The sequence below is a fragment of the Mustela erminea genome, chromosome 6, assembly GCF_009829155.1.
Source record: "Mustela erminea isolate mMusErm1 chromosome 6, mMusErm1.Pri, whole genome shotgun sequence".
NCBI lineage: Eukaryota > Metazoa > Chordata > Mammalia > Carnivora > Mustelidae > Mustela > Mustela erminea.
In genome coordinates, this window is record NC_045619.1 from 65,072,429 (window position 1) to 65,091,964 (window position 19,536).

At 37.8% G+C, this 19,536-nt stretch overlaps 1 protein-coding gene across 1 annotated transcript in view; it reads left to right on the forward strand.

The window, feature by feature from the left end:
• Positions 1 to 17,536, forward strand: part of OVCH1 (ovochymase 1) — a 56,002-nt gene extending 38,466 nt beyond the window's left edge. The window contains 12 exon segments of the mRNA XM_032347812.1: positions 1,019 to 1,175; positions 1,502 to 1,594; positions 4,820 to 4,857; positions 4,859 to 5,048; positions 8,483 to 8,576; positions 9,705 to 9,781; positions 11,135 to 11,253; positions 11,255 to 11,271; positions 12,187 to 12,242; positions 12,245 to 12,304; positions 16,494 to 16,619; positions 17,523 to 17,536. Of these exon segments, the coding sequence (XP_032203703.1) occupies positions 1,019 to 1,175; positions 1,502 to 1,594; positions 4,820 to 4,857; positions 4,859 to 5,048; positions 8,483 to 8,576; positions 9,705 to 9,781; positions 11,135 to 11,253; positions 11,255 to 11,271; positions 12,187 to 12,242; positions 12,245 to 12,304; positions 16,494 to 16,619; positions 17,523 to 17,536 (1,041 nt within the window).
• Positions 17,537 to 19,536: the final 2,000 nt, after the last annotated feature.

Here is a 19,536-nt window from a genome sequence, read left to right on the forward strand (position 1 = left end):
GTCCTGTCTAAAACTTCCAGTGCTATATTGAATAGGAATGATGAAAGTAGGCACCCTGGGTTTGTTTCTGATCTTACAGGAAAAGCTTTCAACTTTTCACTATTGAGTATGATGTTAATTATGGGTTTGCTATGTATGACTTTTATTATCTTGAGATACGTTCTGTTTATATCCAGTTTATTGAGAGTTTTTTCTTGAAGGGATGCTGCATTTTGTCAAATACATTTTTTATACTATTCAGATGATAAGATTTTAAAATTTTCATTCCGTTAATGTGGTATATCATATTCATGGATTTGGGTATGTTGAACTACCCTTGTATCACTGGAATAAATCCCCTCTGATCATTGTGTATGATTCCTTTAATGTGTTGTTGAATTTTGCTAGTATTTGCTAGTATTTTGGTAGTATTTTGTTGAGGATTTTTGCACCTATGTTCATCAGGGATGTTGGCCTCTGTTTTTTTTTGTTTGTTTGTTTGTTTCCTTCTTAGGGTGTCCTTATCTTGCCTTGGTGTCAGGGTAGTTCTGACCTGAGTTTTAGAGTGTTCCCTCTTCTTCAATTTTTGGGAAGAGTTTGAGGAATGTCGTTAATTCTTCTTTAAATGTTCAGTAGAATTCACCAGTGAAGCCATCTGATCCTGAGCTTTTCTTCACTGAGATGTTTTTGATTAGTGATTCAGTCTCCTTGCTCAAATTGGTCTATTCTGATTTTCTGTTTCCTCATGATTTGGTCTTGGCAGTTTGTTTCTAGAAATTTATCTATTTCTTCCAGGTTATCTAATTTTTTGGTGTATAGTTATTCATAGTCTCATGATTCTTTGTATTTCTGTGATATCAGTTGTAATTTCTTTGTGATTTTATTTATTTAAGTACTCTAAGGTATACAAATTGACAAAGTATTAGTATTTTTAAATTAAATGTGTTATGAATAAATTATTGATTATTCCTCTTCCAAAATTGAAAGCAGGAGCTCTGATTAAAGCAAATTTTTAGAACACATTTTCTTGGTGTTTCATGGAGACTCTGGTGGCCCATTAGTATGTAGACATGAAAAAGGTCTCTTTGTCCTATATGGCATTGCCAGCTGGGGGGCTGGCTCTGCCCAGCCAGGGAAGCCAGGTGTATTTGCCAGGGTGAGTGTCCTCTTGGACTGGATCTAATCCAAAATCAAAGGTGAATATTTTTCAGATATTATGAAAACAGTTCCTCTTCTTTAGAGTAGGCTTGTAAGACGTGAGGATGGTAGAAATCAGCATTATGGGGAAAAAAATTAAGTAGTATTTCACTTATTTTAGTTTCTAAAACATTAAAAATGCACATTAAAATTCCATAAGAATACGTTCTCCCTTGGGCAGAGTGAGAGTAAAACTGACTTTTCCTGAGGCTGCTATAATCCTAGATTTGCATTTTCTTTTAACAAAAGCTGTTTTGGTATAGACTACATTTTGTTTCGAGGCTTTCATCTTTATTTATTTTTAACATGCTCTCTCCAGGTACAGGTCCTGTTTCACTTCAGATAAGTAAGGAAAGCAAAACATTACCAAGACGACAGTTGCCACCACCCACTTCAACAGACGATGCATCTGGACCAGGTAATAGATGTTCATGTTATCTACGTAAGGCAGCTAGGAAGAATTTGGCAAAAAGCATGGTATGCCCTGGTTCAGTAATTTTCTTAGAATGGGATAAGCCCTGTGTTTTCATTCTGGTTGGTAGTTTAAACTGAATTAAAAAAAAAAAAAAAGAAGTGTTGTTACTGTGACCTTTTGGTTTCTTTTCTACCCCCAGAGATACAGCTATTGCAGGTTAAAAATATATGTATTGTGGTTATGAACAAGTGCTTGAGTTCTGAAGGAGTGCATAGAATTATTCTGATCTCTGGTGTATTTTTTCTTACATAAACAAAGGTCCTTAGATTTTCAGGTATCTCACTGGCTGAGGACTCTGGATATGAGAGAGAACCACAGTCAGCATCAGTGTTAGTCACTCGTAATCCCCCACAGTTGTCAGTGCTTGTTTGCTAATAGAATTTTTACTTTTAGTTACAATCAAACTGCAGCTGGAGAGTTAGAAGTCCGTAATTGTCCTGTAGGGAGATGAAAGTTCTATGATGCCATCATTCTTGGTTTCCAGGTGGTCACCGTCTCTTCCTTGTCACCTATCTCTGTCCCCATCCATCCCACGTACAGTCAAGGCCAGTAGACAACCAGGAAGGAGGTGGGGGCAGGGGATAGAAGAGGAAATAAGAGGGGGAATTTCTAGAGTGATGACCTTCAGAAAGGGGATGCGATCTTGTGCTTGGCAGGAGGGATTAGTCTCAGAAAGGAGCAAAGTGCAATTCATCCATAGTTGCTGGATGGGAGGCAGAATACTTATGCTGGGGTATGGGTACATGTGGGGGTGGGAACTTCTGGCAATTTTTAAATTGCTTCTGTGCATTTAGTGGATGGAACAGGGTTGTGGAAGAGGATTTAAGGGTTTTAAGGGAAAAAACGAGGAAGTATAAAATAGTTCTCTAAAAAAGTGACAAAGTGCATGGACTAGGAAAATGTAGTAGGATTACTGGGCAACATAAAAGTCTCTGAGATTAATGAACACGAGTTAAGAGGGAGTTAGCTTAACTTAGCTTAGTTGTATGTTTTCTTCTGGAGACACTGAGGGGTAGCACATAGAGGAACAGATGGAGGGTAGATTCATCAGAATGGGTTTCCCAAGTATGCAAGAGTATAAGGGTATTGAAAGCATGTAGGAGGAAGGGATGAAAATGATGTGTTATTGGAATTTAAGCTAGGAAAACAGTGAATGAGGGTGAGAGATGAGTTAGGGACAAAGAAAATGTGGCTGAATAGATGAATATCAAGCCTCAAAAGGTGGAAGGAGCATAGGAGGGAGCTGAGAAGGTAGAAGATTGTGGATGGAGACAGCAGTGCTTGAAACAGAGGTATGGAAGGCTTGGTGTTATTGCTGGGGACAGGGTCCTGAGGGGCTCACCACTGGGGTGGGTGGCTGAGGTCGGTTAGAGAACAAGATCATCGGAAGGAAGTTGAGAAATTAAGAAGCTGCTATGGTAAGCTTATCGTCTATAGCAAGATTTGTGGCAGAAATAGTGTTGGAGAAAATGACTGCTAAAATCTTCTAGGAATAAGAAGGGGTAATATGGGGACCATTTGTGGGTGGCATGGTCTGACAACACAAGAATCAAAGGGTCCTATTTAGATTGAAAGTGAATCTGGAATTGGGGTTGAGATGGAGAGCAGACTTAGGTTCCAAGATCCTAAAACCTAATGATTTTGATGGCTTGAGTTAAATGAATAATTTTAATTAGTGCATAAGAAAGTGAATGCATATCAGGCTCTTAAAATAAAGATGGTATGATGAATGACAACCAACAAGTGACATCCAGTAGTGACCAACCAATACATTCATTCAACTGTCCCATTCGGGCAAATGAACATTAAAATGTAGAGATATTTTTCATCTGTCTGTGTTCAGAAATACATGTGCATGCCAGAGAAATTTGCAAGTTTCACATAAGAAAAGGTACTGTTTTGTTTTAATTCTGTGGATATTCTATGAGAGAAGATGTTGGGACTATCCTATATTTAACATCCATCCACTCTTACCCCTGGCTTTTTACACAAGAGGATTGTTAGCCCATTTATAAAAAGAAGTGGCTAGTTGGGAATTCATGACTTCACATGATTTGGTTCCTTTTCCAGGCGGATTTGTCTTAGAGGATTCATGTGGACAGGAAAAAAATGACTGAAAGGACATGTTGGAATCAAAGTCACAATTTCAGTTGCTTGGAGCAAGGAAAGAAACTTAATTGTCTTGTTTCATACCCTATCCCAGATTGGAGGGCATGGGATAGGGGAAGATTAGATATTGGGAAATCTGTTAGGTTACTATTAAATCAAAGTAGGTCTATAAATATCTAAGTTAGTTATGGTAGCCATCTAAATGAAAGAACAGGACTAGGTGATTGAATAGAGTCCTGAAGTCTTATAAATTTCATTTCCCTTCTTCACCTTCTACCACTCTTCATTTCTACTCTTCATGAAAGAATATTTATTTATGTGTCACCTGAGGTCGTTAATTTCTCTGTGATAAGGCATCTATAATAATGCATGTGTTAATTCATACCCAGATATTAAAATGTGTTCATTTGAATATAGACTATTTCAATTTGTAATTGCTCAGCGGATTTTTGGCGAGGGAATACACAGAGGGGAAGGAAGAGGAGTCGAGGCTGTGAGCTGAAGGAGTAGCGGATGGCAGGGTCCATGGGCCAGAGAGCCCCAGCCCCGGAAGCTCTGCAGGGAGCCTGCAGGTTTAAAGGTGCCCTTGGACTTAACAGCAAGTGGAAGAAGTGAGAGACCTTCAAATGTACGCAGCACGTCCTCCTTTTTGTGATCTCAGTCACGAATTCCATGAATGTAATCATTTGTCCCAGTAAGATAAATGCTCAGTGAAATTAGTGAAGCTTTTCGGAACAGACCTTCAGTTGCATCTCAAAGAAGGAAGGAAATGAAAATATGCAGGACGGAAGGAGTGCATACTCACTGTGCTACTTCTAAGGCATTTAAAAGATTCAGTGAAAAAAAATTTTAAATAATGATAATTTAAATTCTATTCCTACAATCTCATTTCAAGAAAATAGGACGTGTTAAATGGGATGATCATTTTTACTCAAGGCCATGTAACAGTAATGAAGTTTTCATTCTCTTCTTGCAAGCCTAAATTTTTCAAGTTCATGATAGAACCTCACTCTGCTTTGTTCGTGTTGGTCCCTGGTGTCTGTGTGCTCTGAACTGTAGGTTGTTACTCTGAGGTGGAACTAGAAGAGCCCAGAGGCTTTTTTTTTTTCAACTCCAGGATATCCAGTGGATTATAGAGGAGAACTGAAATGTTCTTGGGTGCTCAGGGTGTCCCCTAGCAGTATGGCAAAATTGACGGTTAAGTACCTGTCACTGCCTTGGTCTCCTGTGTGTCCAGATTTAGTTATGACTGTTTATGAAGAAAACCACAATGACAGAAGGGTGTCTGGTAATAATCCTTGCTGGCATTTCAACTTGGAGCTGGGAGGCTTTTCTGTATAGGCAGCTTAAAATCACAAGAGAACTTGACTTGGGTACCACTACCACCAAAGTGTTGATTCATGTAATAGGCATGCCTTTTCTTTTCTTTTTTCTTTTCTTTCCTTCCATCCTTTTTTCTTTTCTTTCCTTTCTTCGTTTTCTTTCTTTTATTTTTCTCTTTTTTATTTTTATTTTATGTTTTTTTAAAGATTTTATTCATTTATTTGACAGACAGAGATCACAAGTAGGCAGAGAGACAGGCAGAGAGAGAGAGAGGAGGGAGCAGGCTCCCCACTGAGCAGAGAGCCTGATTTGGGGCTCAATCCCAGGACCCTGGGATCGTGACCTGAGCCAAAGACAGAGGCTTTAACCCACTGAGTCACCCAGGTGCCCCTATTTTTCTTTCTTTCTTTTTTTTTTTAAGATTTATTTATTTATTTATTTGACAGAGAGAGAGAGAGAGAGATCACAAGTAGACAGAGAGGCAGGCAGAGAGAGAGGGGGAAGCAGGCTCCCTGCCGAGCAGAGAACCCAATGGGGGGCTTGATCCCAGGACCCTGAGATCATCCTAGGACCCCATGCCAAAGGCAGTGGCTTAACCCACTGAGCCACACAGACACCCTTCTTTCTTTCTTGTAAGTATACTTAATATTTTCAAGACTTGAATTTACAAAACAGGTACACTAGAGTGTGTGTGTACGTGTATTCAAGTAGAAAAAAGACAAGAGAGCTCAAGTTCCTCAAGCATACAAGAACCAGGCCAGGATTCCAGAAAGGTATTCGATAGAGGATTTAGAACAGTTAAAAATCAGAAAGGGGGGAGTGTTGGATTTTAAAGTAAAGCAAAATATATTAAAGGTTTTTACACTGGCAGAATTATAAATATTTGCTAATAGCATGGCAGCTGTCATTTCATCTCCTGCACAGGCAAACCGTTTTGTTTGACAAAACGAAGTTGCTACTTCTTGTTTGTGTAAGTGGGGTACAGCTTTTAGTCAAGAGGGGGGTGGAAAGATTTTGGAGATAATTTACTTGATGGGGACACCTGAGAAGAAAATAAGTGTATGTCTACTACTGGGATGCGTGTGCTGGATTCGGGGGTGTATGGAGCAAGGGAGATGCTCTGAGGGGGAGATTGTGCTCTTGGAATAAATCCTGAGATTAAATCATTGAGTTAGAAGGTGCAGACATTTATTTAAAGAATCTTTATAAATACTGTCTCATTTAGGGGCACCTGGGTGGGCTTAGACAGTTAAAGGTCTGCCTTCGGCTCAGGTCATGATCCCAGGGTCCCGGGATCAGGTCCTGCATCAGGTTCCCTGCTCAGCGAAGTGTCTCCTTCTCCCTCTGTCCCTCCACCTGCTTGTGCTCTCTCAATCTCTCTCTCTCTTAAATAAATAAATGAAATCTTTAAGAAAAAATACTGTCTCCCTTAGACTATGGAACAAAGCTCTTAAGTGGCTTATCCACTTTGTACATTTTTCTCCTGTGATCAGATGGCCTTCCCCATCTGCCTTGAATAAAACAGCTCCAGGTCTTGTAGCTGGAGAAAAATCCCAGATCCCTAGCACAACCTTTTGTCTCCCTCCCTGACTCACATGATCAGGTGCTTGCATTCTCACCTCAGGGCCCTTGTCCTGCTCCTTCTCCTAGTTCTGCAGAGAGCTCCTTCTCCACCTGTCCCTCATCTCCCTCAAGGCTTGACTAGAATGTTACCTTCTTAAGAGACCTAACTTAATTGCTATCAATTACATCACCTCTTGCCTGGATACTTTGTGCCTCCCCCTTTTCTTTGGCACTTACTGTCTTCCAACATTATGATTTTTTTTTCATATTTGTGGTTTGTGTTTTCTCTGTGGAATGTGAGCTTTCAGAGGGCTAAAACTTTCATCTCCTCGTCCGAACACTCTCCAGTGTGTGGAACAGTATGTGAGACCTAGAAGGCACTGAATGAGTGAATCAGTGAACCATAGGTCACCTTCTCAAAGAGGACTTCTCAGTCTAAAGTAATGCCATTCATTCCCTCCCAAAGTCCTTTTCATTATATTCTGATTTTTTCACTTATAGCCTTGATCAGTTTTTGAAATCAACTTCTTTATTTACCTGGCTAAAATAAAAGATTCATGGAAACAGGGATCTTGATAATTTGTTACCTTATTGTGTCTTCCCACATTACAATCATCCTTAGAGACACAGCACAATTTTTTCCAGGAGTGTATACTGATAAATAACTCTTCAGAAAAGATATGTCAGTTTTCACTGCCATTGGCAATAATAGGGAGCCTCTTACACTATGAGTATAACTGAATATATCAATTTTATAAGCACTTTTACTTTTATTTTAATCATTAGTGAATTTTTTTTTCATATGTTGGTTGGCTGTTTTTTAAAATTTCTTGCCATTACCATACATTTTTGAATATTTTTATTGGTTTACAAAAGCTATTATACGTATATTTTTCCTTTGTCATAAGTTGCAAGTATTTATTGATAAGGTTGCTATTTGCCGTTCATTTTTCTTAAGATTTCGTTAATTTATTAGAGAGCGGGCACACATGCACGAGTGAAGGAAAGGTAGAGGGGAAGGAAAAGGAAGAGAGAAAGGAGACCCCCCGCTGAGCGTGGGAGTTGATTTCACGGGGCTTGATTTCATGATCCTGAGATCATGACCTGAGCTGAAACCAAGAGTCAAATGTTTAACTGACTGAGCCACCCAGGTGGCCCTTTAATTTTTATTTTATGTTGATGTAAACATTTAAAAGTTTATTTAAACATATCTATAAACACCTTTACTTTGATTTATTTCATTGCTTTTTAAGTATTAATTGTTCATTCTGAGTTCAGAAAAAAAAATTAATCACAAACTTCTTTAATCCTGCTGAAATGTTTTTTCTCATATGCTAAAGTGATGCTATATCTATATCTCTAAGAGAAAACTATTTTCTTTCCATCTTGTAGCATTGTATTATATACTAGATTCCCATGTAAAAAGAAACATTTTCTGGGAAAACTTACCTTTATCTTTATAACCTGTTGAGAGCCATGCTTGGCTTTGTTGTAAATTAACTTGGGGGAATCCTGTAATTTTCCAACCTAGCATTTCTTTGATCTGAAATTGTTAGCTTGAACCTTGTAGAATGGTTCTTTCTCTTCAGATGATAGCTAACAGAACTGCAAGACTATAATGGAGGTATTGTCCCTTATTCAAGCCAGATAGCATTCCTCTATACCATAAAATGCTATCTTTTTCCCTGTGGGAGCCAGCAACTCACTCATCCAACAGCTGCATTGATCTGCACTTGCTGCGAATAAGTATTTGATCATTTTTCAAATACTATTTCAACAGCATTTACCCTGATGTGTTATGCAATCTAATACATTTTGTTCTTTTCTTCTTCTCAGATATAATCTATTCCTTCTCTTGCTCCTCAAATACTTGTAAGGATGATCAACTAGGGGCTAGAGACCCACTCTTCTTGGTTGTAGGGATTCAGGAGTGAACAAAATGGACAAAAGAAATCCCTGCCCTTATCAAGCTTATATTCCAGTGGAAAGTGGATGCATAATAAGAAAATAAAATATGCAGTACATTAGGTAGATGAGCTGGGGGGAATAAAATGGGAAGAAAGAGAAGATGCTGGGATGTAGGTGCCCTACGGTCATATGTAGTATAACCAGCAAATGTCTTTCTGAGCAGGTGATATTTAAATAAATGTAGGGTGATACTGACTCATTACTAATAGAGAAGTTTGATCCTAAAATGCTCACAGGGGCTTTTCACACCTTCTTAATCAGCCCTCTGAATTGTTTTAGATGGTTACAATTTTCCCTTTCAGCCCTGACTCAGGTCCTCAACCTAAAGCAATAAAAAAAAAAAAAGAAAAGAAAAGAAAAGAAAGATTGACTATAGATAAAGAATAAATTTTCAGGTAGAAGTTTTTCCATCATGGATTTTTCATGGTGAGATATTTTTAATAAGTAGGTTACTTTACTAGAAGAAAAATGACGCATCAGCATCATTTTAAAGATGAAGTAATTTACTTCCTGCTGTCCTTCAAGGGAGCAATATGGCATAGCTGCCTGTGATGAGGACTGCATTCATAGGCCTGGATTTAGATCCTGAGTCTCCACCCTACCAATCTAACTTTGGGTGAGCTACTTGAGTTCTGGAGCCCTGTTTCCCTCATTTTGCAGAGTGAAATAAATTCCTCCCTCATAGGTACAAACTTGTAACTAATAGACAAGTCCTGGAGATTGAGTGCACACTATATTGAATATAGTCAACATTTATATTATAATCCTCAAACTTACTAAGGGACTAGATCTTAATTACTTTTACTACAAAAAGAAATGGTAACTATGAGAGGTGGTAGAAGCTAACTATCACTAGAATGGCAGTCCTATTATAGTATATGAATGTATCAAATGAACATGGTGTGCATTCTAAATTTATACAATGTTACATGTCAAATATATTTCACTAAAAATAAAAATAATGGTTCTACCTAAAGTAGAGAAACTGCTAAAAATATTTTTAGTTCTTGTGTTTTACTAGATTTCATTTTTTTAAACCTAGGTGAATTATGTGGAAGAGTGCTTACCCAATGATTTTCATGTGCTCCAGACCCCTAGTGACAGTGGTATTTTGTTCATTTGTGCAAGCTGCTTTGGGCATAAGTTACATTGTTTTTAGAGTCAAAGGTATGCTTTGTCATTTTATAAAGTTAAAAATCAGTGTTTTTCTTTTTAGAGTTATTTCAAAGCTACATTATTTTGTAAGAAATGGTATTTCTGGGGTGCCTGGGTGGCTCAGTGGGTTAAAGCCTCTGCCTTCAGCTCAGGTCATGATCCTAGGTCCTGGGATCAAGCCCCGCATCAGGCTCCCTGCTCAGTAGGGAGCCTGCTTCCTCCTCTCTCTCTGCCTGCCTCTCTGCCTACCTGTGATCTCAGTCTGTCAAATAAATAAATAAATAAAGTCTTACTAAAAAAAAAAAAAAAGAAATGGTGTTTTTGTGAGAAGTTTATGTTTGAAAGGAAAGTATATTTAAGGAATCTGAGATTGGTCAGATTCAAAAGAAAAACTGGATAAAAGAAAGTGGATAACTTGATTGACTTGTAAATAATCCAGAATTGTGATTTCTGGATGTGGCTCCGATACATTGATTGCAAGACATTTTCTATTGTGATGTGGTTTTATGCCATGCACGGCCTTTGCTGTGGATCAGAATGTAAGGGTTCTACCTGTAAGCTGGTTGACTAGCTGTGGATCATTTTTTATCCCTGTATCAGGATTTTCTTTATAGTGATATTATAATAAAAGTTTAGAACAAGTTTTTAATATAAAACTACACAAATATTAGATGCTAGCATCGTAAATGTAAATGCTATGCAATTCGGATTTATCAGATTACATTTTAGGACAAGTAATTAATACAGATTTTTTAAAAAGATTTGATTTATTTGTCAGAGCACACAGCAGGAGGAGTGGCAGGCAGAGGGTGAAGCAGGCTCCCTGCTGAGCAAGGAGCCCAAAGCGGGACTTGATCCTAGGACCCTGGGATCATGACCTGAGCCGAAGGCAGACTTAACAGACTGGGCCATCCAGGCATCCCTTAATACGGCTTTTGACTTTTGATAAGTATAGGTAACTAAAAGCTAATTTCTTTCCTTGGCACCAAAAAGCCATGCAGAGATATATTTGGGGGAAAAAGTTTAGTAAGTAATAAAGAGAAGAGTGCATATCATATGTTTTCCTAAAAAGCTATATTAAGAATGTTGCTTTTAGATTAAATTGTGCAGAGAACTGGCATTATCTATAGTTTTTCCACATTATCTTCCATTGACTTGAGGTTGTGCCAAAGACAGTTCTGTGAGAAGTGCTGTTCTCTATATCTTTGAATGATTCAGATAGAGGCTTTTCAGTGAAAATAACCACTTCTGTTAAGGTTTTGTTCTAAAACAGGGAGGAAAAGTGACTTCTCTATCTGATAAGGCATATAATAAGCCTCTCAAAAATTAATTTTATTTTCATTGCTTTTTTTTCTTTATTTTTAGGTCCAAAGGGCAGTAAAGCTATCAAACTTCTCCAGAGTTCAAAGCAAGAACATACAGCCACTTGGGAGGATGTTATTCTGACTAAACCAGGAGGAATCATACAGATCCCAGGGTATTCTCCACAAAACCACTGTGAGGTGAGGGAGGAATATCTATTATAATGAAAGGAGTTTGTGAATGATCCCTTGACAAGCAGCAAACCTTGCTTAAGGCATTATTTTCTACCTACTCTCCTTGAAGAATAGACTTTGAGGTAATCCCTGGTTTGAGGCCTTCAGAATCAAAAAACTGAATGTAAGATTGTCCCTATTGATAAATTGTGTACTTTCTCCACAAAAGAGATCATTTTCTAGGTAAAGTAGAAAGTCAGACCTCTATCAAACAGTTTTGGAGTTAGAAATAATGTATGCAGGGGCACCTAGGTGGCTCAGTGGGTTAAGCCCCTGCCTTTGGCTCAGGTCAGGATCTCAGGGTCCTGAGATGGAGTCCTGAATTGGGCTCTCTGCTCAGCAGGAAGCCTGCTTCCCCCTCTCTCTGCCTGCCTCTCTGCCTACTTGCGATCTCTGTCAAATAAATTTTTAAAAAATCTTTAAAAAAAAGGAAAAATAATGTATGTAGAGTCTTCTGGCACATACTAGATACTCAGTGAATGGTCCCTAAATTGCCAAAATAGAGAACTTTCCTTGAATTAAACAATAGAATAAGTCCAAAGTGTGAAGTGAAAAGTGAAGATTTGTGTAACATCCCAATCCTGAGTTAATTTATGTGACTGGGGGAGTTTGAGGCAAATTCAGACAAATCGCCAATCAGAATTTAGAGAACTATGCGTGATTGACCAACCATTCACCATGACAGGTGAACTTAATTAAAACTCTTAACAAACTATTAGAAATATTTTTAATGGTTACAATTTAAAATAAAAAATCCTTCTTTCATTGGAACACAAAGAGCAGATGGCATTAATAACAGCAATGCATAGAACTCTGAACAAAGTCAATAACAATATGTGCTATTTGGAAATCATTCCTGACTTTCTTTTATCTGTGCCATAGTTGCCACTGGAAGTTATTAGCCCCTTTACATCATGTTGTTTGCCTTGATATTATCAACTTCCGATGAAGCTGACACCCTTGGCCTGTCAGGGTCACATGTGGATTTATGAAGGATTGGGTAAAAAATTTATAGGTAACCAATATCCCATGAAGAACTATGCTCTTGGTTTTTTAATGAAATAATCCCAGATTGTTTTGCATTCATTGTGATTTATAGATGAGATAAATTGTGTGATACTGAAATAGCCTTACTATTTTTTAGATTTGTAATTGAGATTAAGCTAACACTCTTTCAGATTGAGTTAAAAATAAAACCCAACTATGCTGCTTACTTGGGTCATACCTAGATTAAACTTGCCCAGAAACACTAAAAATAAAGGATGGATAAAGCAGTTTTAGACAAGTGTAGCACAAAAATAATTGAGACTCTAATATTAATCAGGCAAAATGATATCCAGCAAAGAGGCATTAAATGGACTAATTAGATAGTAGCTAGAAACCTCATTAAACTGATTTAAACTGATTTTTATGAAAGAAAGAAAAATCCAGAGTTTTCCAGATGTGCCACTAACTCAGTAGTTCAATTCTATCAAGACTAAGTTTATGGCAGTTCTCTTGGCTTTTCCCTAATGGTTCCATAATGGTGGTTTTAGTTCATGCTAGGAAAAAAGGAAAAAGGTACAGAGAAGGAGTACACCATCAAGAAAACAAACACATTTCCAAGAATCCCATAGCAGTTTTAAATCTCTCAACTGGGAGATGACTGAGGACAAAGGGAATGAAATGGGGCCTGAGCTGGCTGACCACCCTTACCTGATGTGGTATGATAACAGCCGTCCGGATGGAAAACTGATGGCCCTGGATCCAGATCTCAGTTCTACCACACAGTAGTTAAATAATTGGGGAATGTTCCCAAAGCTTTCTCAGACACTGTTTCCTGAATTGCGACGAGAGTAATAAGAACTATCTTAGCTTTTTATGTAATTTATTATCACTACCATACTTAGTCAAGGACACCTATGCCTGATGAAACCAGGTGGCTGCTCAAACAGAGAGGGTATGTGGCATTATGTTGACCTTTGACTCCCTAAGACCCAGATGCCAATGTCCCTCCTCCCTCTGGCAGCTAGGATTCTGCCAGAGTTGATCAAACAGCCAATTGCTAAACCACTGTGCTTTTATTCTTTGGACTTAAATTACCACCCCCAAAGTAGATGCACTAAAAATCTCCATGTTTCTACTTAAGGAAATGTTAATAAACGCTGATAGTTCCTGGTTCCTAAGCCCATTTACTATCAACGAGGCCACAGCTTCTTATGGAGAGAATGCAGAATCTGCTCCTAGTATCCTTGGAAATTATCTACACTTCTTCCTTTCTTGACTTACAGGATGTCTGTTACTTGTACTGCCAATGAGATTGTGCTGAGAATTAAATGGGAATGCATGGTAATATAAAAGAAAGCAAACTTCTGCCATGTTTCATTAGAAATATATGTTTTCATTCCTATTCTTAAAATTGTGTTGCTTAGAGGCACCTGGGTGGCTCAGTGGGTTAAAGCCTCTGCCTTCAGCTCAGGTCATGATTTCCAGGTCCTGGGATCGAGTCCCGCATCGGGCTCTCTGCTCGGCGGGGACCCTGCTTCCTTCTCTCTCTCTGCCTGCCTCACTACCTACTTGTGATCTTTCTCTTGTTTCCCTAGTGCCATTTCATCAGTAGGGTATCAGTACACAAAGTTTGGAAGAACAAAGAAATAAAGAAAAAAGGAAAAAGTAAATTAGCTATATTAGTTATACTTTCTAATGTTTTTTTAAAATATTTTATTTATTTATTTGAGAGAGAGAGAGCATGAGAGGGGAGAAGGTCAGAGGGAGAAGCAGATTCCCCGCAAATCTGGGAGCCTAATGTGGGATTCGATCCTGGGACTCCAGGATCATGACCTGAGCCAAAGGCAGAGGCTTTAACCCACTAAACCACCCAGGTGCTCCAATAACTATCTTTAAAATAAATAAGACTCCTTAAGAAATTAAAAATAGAGCTTCCCTAAGACCCTGCAATTGCACTACTGGGTATTTACCCCCAAGATACAGATGTAGTGAAAAGAAGGGCCATCTGTACCCCAATGTTTATAGCAGCAATGACTATGGTCGCCAAACTGTGGAAAGAACCAAGATGCCCTTCAACGGACGAATGGATAAGGAAGATGTGGTCCATATACACTATGAAGTATTATGCCTCCATCAGAAAGGATGAATACCCAACTTTTGTAGCAACATGGACGGGACTGGAAGAGATTATGCTGAGTGAAATAAGTCAAGCAGAGAGAGTCAATTATCATATGGTTTCACTTATTTGTGGAGCATAACAAATAGCATGGAGGACAAGGGGAGATGGAGAGGAGAAGGGAGTTGAGGGAAATTGGAAGGGGAGGTGAACCATGAGAGACTATGGACTATGGACAATCTGAGGGTTTTGAAGGGGCGGGGGGTGGGAAGTTGGGGGAATCGGGTGGTGGGTAATAGAGAGGGCACGGATTGCATGGGACACTGGGTGTGGTGCAAAAACAATGAATACTGTTACGCTGAAAAGAAATAAAAAATTTTTAAAAAAGGTTGAAAATAGAGCTATCCTACAACCAAACAATTGCACTACTAGGTATTTACCCTAAAGATACAAATGTAGTGATCAGAAGGGGCATGTGCACCCAAATGTTTATAGCAGCAATGTCCACAATAGCCAAACTATGGAAAGAGCATAGATGTCCAACAACAGATGAATGGATAAAGAAGATATGGTCCATATATACAATGGAATATTACTCAACCACCAGAAAGGATGAATACCAGCCTTTGTGTCAACATGGACAGGACTGGAGGAGATTATGCTGAGTGAAATAAATCAAGCAGAGAAAGTCAATTATCATATGGTTTCAGTTACTTGTGGAGCATACGGAATAACATGGAATACATTAGGAGAAGGAAAGGAAAAGTGAACTGGGGGAATCCGGAGGGGGAGACAAAACATGAGAGACTGTGGACTTGGAGAAACGAACTGAGGGTTTTGGAGGGGAAGGGGTAGGAGGTTGGATGAGCCTGGTGGTGGATATTAAGGAGGGCATGTATTATATGGAGCACTGGGTGTGGTGCATAAACAATGAATCTTGGAACACTGAAAAAATTTAAAAAAAGAATAAACAGAAAAAAAAAAATAAAATAAATAAGACTAACTGAAAATGTTTTGGGAGACTCAGCCCTGATTAAATTTCAAGTTAAAACCAGAGTCCCCCAAGGTTTTGATTTTTTTTTTTTTCTTTTGTGATGAAGCAAATTTGTCAGGGATTTTTAACAGCTCTGAGAAAGGTTTAAGGTAAATAACACAGAGAACTTTACAAATTGGTATTAGAAAAGTTCAAATCTATAAAAAAATAAGTTAATAGGCCCCAATATCTAAGACATTGCACAGGCCCCAATATCAAAGATATCTGCAGCTGTGATTACATTTCAAACTAAAACTGGAGTCTCCAAAGCTCCCAACTGTTGACCCATGTGATTTTGAGAACCTAAAGCCCTGGATTAACCATTAACTTCTTTTCACAGAGAAGAATCCGTCAGTTCCTGTACAATCTAAATTAAATCTCTTACTTTGTTTCTTGTCACAATGAAGTTGGTCCTCTGGACGTCTGTTTACTAAAGAAAGCAGAGCTTTTCTGTAAGAGAGAAAAGCTTAGTTCTTAGGATCGTTGACTTGAAACCTTGATCCTATTGAATGTTAGAGCAAACTGCCTTTGTTAGAATGCTGGTTTCAGGAAAATACCATGTATGATCACTTAGAGCGAGAAATCGCTGTTCTGTGCCTCTTATTCATCCAGCCGTGGCTAAATGAAGACTGGATGTAGCCAAGGCTCCAATACACTCCCTGTATATGATTATTTTATTTCAGTCTGGTGGCAATAATTGTTTAGTTCCCTGAGACCTAGCTAGATCATGTCATCTTCTTTTATACTAATCACTTTAAAGAGATCTACCCAGGTTATTCTAGACACTGTAGGAACTGGGTCCTGGGCTCTAGTTGGTTTAGAGCCCCATCCTTACACGTGTTTGGATTCGGGAATCTGGAATATCTTTCTCTCGATTCTAATTGGGTTTTCTTCTGTTTAATTTTCTCATCTTTATATCCTTGGGAGTGGGTATGGTATAAGTTTGTAATTTCAGAAACAGGACTTTTTTCCTCTTACTTTGCTCAATAACCTTTACTTTGATGTGTGGTAAGTTTTTGTATGCTTCTTTGCTTTTTCTTTATTTGGGGCTAGGAAAACTACGTGGAGAAAATTCACCTTCATTAAAATCTCATGGTCCTTTAGTGATGCTGATTTTCACATACAATGTCAGTTTGCCCATGAAAGAATTTTCTTTGAGATATACTTTTCATATTTCTGGTAAGTTTATTGCTTTCTTATATGTTTATTTGTATGTTTTTATTTTGCACTTTGCTAGGAAAAATCTATGATTAAATAGATGGAATGCTCTTATTTGTCTGCTTTAGAAAAGAAGTAAAGGACCGTGTTTAAGGTATGACTTCCGTAGTCTGTGGAGGCCTCAAGCTAAACCTCTATAAAGTATAGGATTGATCAGATCTGTCGTTGTTTTTTAAAGCATCAAAGAATTTTGTCTATTTTTCTGGGCACTTGGATGACTATAATATGGGAAGAAACTTTTATCCCTAGCATAAAAGTTTCAAGTAGTTTTTATCTTTTGAAATTAATTTCCTTAATGCACTAATATATTATTTTTCACCTGTTTGATATATAGTTCACTTATATTGGTTGCAGCTAGATTATTGAAAAACATGCTTTGCCTATTATTTGCCTGTGATTTGGGTGAAAAACATGCTTTGCCTGTGATTTGGGCACAGACACTGATAGCATTATGAAAAAATTGAGAACTATAAATTAGCAGTTTAGGTTTAATTCTGAACAGTTATTAGAATTGCTTTCATCCTTAAGATTAATCAATTTATACTCATTAAAAATGTTAACTGAAACATAATTGGAGAGGGATTTCTACTAAAAGTATCTAATTTAGTCTGGTAACAGCTCTGCCCTACTAGAGTTTAGAGTCTAGTGGAGATAGTCAATAATCAAGTCATATAGAAAAATATAGAGTACTGTTTTGAAGGAAAAATATGGTGTACAGTAAAAATAAACAGTGAAGGGATCTTATTTAGTTTGGTAAAGGATGACAATGGAATTGTAGTAGAACTTTAGTTTCTTTGTTCTCTTATCACAGAACCCCATGAGATTTATTTTTACTCCTCTTTTGCCCTCATTTTTTTTTCTTAGATCCTTTCCCGTAGGCCTTTCTTTGTTACCATTCCATAGGTATTGGTCTTACCAAAGATACCAATGACTTCTCCAAGTCTAGATCCAAGAGATCCTTCTCAGCCCTAACAACGTTTGGCTCTGATGAGCCTGCCTTCCTTTTAGAATCTACTTGCCTTGGCCTCTAGGAAACCATTCTCCTTAGCGGTCCTCTTACTTCACTGATCTCCTTCAGAGTCTCTGGGATGGCTGCTCTTTGGTTTCTTTACCACTAAAGGTATAAGTGTCCCTGGATCAATGCCTTGACTCTCATTTCTTCTTTACCTGTACTCACTTCTTAGTGACCTTACCCAGCCCCTAGCTTTCACTACCGTCAATATGCAGGAAACTCCCAAATTCTTTTTTATTTTTAACCTCCAGCTCTGTATCACCAGTTGCTTCCCCCTCCCCTTGGATATCTGGCAGGCATCTCAAACTTAATGCTGTTATCTCCAAAACCTGCAGCTGTGCCTAGTAAATAGCTGGTGCCCAATAATTCTTTGAATAAAGGAAATGACATTTCAGCTGGGGCAGACTGGGGAGAAGAGGGTAAGGCGGTAGCTCCATATCCAGTGTCTGGGTAATAAATGCATCCATTTGCTTATGGGAATGCTGCTGGCTGAGATCCAATGTATGAACAGGACTCAACTCAGGAGACTGTTATTGTATGTATTCAACTTCTGTGTTCAGATAAACACAGGAAACCATTAGTGCAGACATTTTTACAATGATAGCAAAATTTATAGCCCATGTCTGTAGTTTATAAAAATCTGACTCATCATTCATATTTTCGAAATTACAAATAAAAATATATCAATACAAATTGTATCTATGTGAATCAAAAATATAAAATCATTATAATTTATATGAAATATCTGGTAGTATGGAAAAATATTCACAATAAATTAAATGGGGGGAAAAGGCTTTAATGGTGTAAAGAGGTATATAATTTTTAAAAAAATGTGTACTTAGCATAACAGAAGACCTAGACAGATTTATGTTAAAACATGAATATTGGCTATTTACAGGCTAGGACTACAGGATAACTTTATCTTCTTTGAACTCTCTTTATTTTGAAAATTTTTATAAGGTGCATATATCACTTTTATAATCAGAAAAATAAAGAAATATAAATTATTTAGTTGGATGTATTGACACTGAATATTCTCTTATTCTAGATTCCATAAGAGGAAAAAATAAAGTTAATGATAAAGGTAAGACCATAATGGAGGAAAGGAATCCAGTTGGCTTGAGTTTGGTTATATGATATTATTAAAATAGAGTGGAAAATGTCCTTGCTGCTAAGCACTATGTAATAAGAGGTGTGATCTGACTTCTGTCAAAAATGTTCAGGTGTTTGTGGCCTGATTCTAGTTACTTTATAGTAAAGTTAGTATTTGTATTAATTTCTTTAATGTCAAACTTTGGGGGTAGTGGAGACCTGGGGCTCACTAGAGAGTAGAGAGTGAGAAGGTAGCAGCTTACTCAAGAAATGGGTGAGAAACACATCTGTTTTGTTAATGGGATCCCTGTAGCTACTTGATTTTATTCATTGCCATTCTTTCCATATATGTTGTGTCTTTTGGATTACATATATATATGTTTGCAACTTGAATTGTACCTTCCATGAGGCTGAGCTTGAGAAGCACTTAATTTATTCACGAATCCAGTCTAATGAGGACCCGGGTCTGCTTCTTAACCTGCTTGCCTTGTTCTCTGCTCTCATTCTATGGTGTCAAAGTTCTTTCTTTCAGCACTGTATGGGAAATGAAATATTACTGTGGCATTTTCAAATTAGGGGAAGTCCTAAAAGTCTTAGGACATATGTGTTGAATATCAAAGTGATATGTCACTATCATCCATGGACTGAAGATGATAAAACCTATTTCTCATGATCATGAACATTAAGATTGTATATTAATTTAAATATAAACAAAAAACTAAATTGGACAAAAGTGGACGTGGGTGATTTAGTAGTTCAGTTTGTGAAATGAAG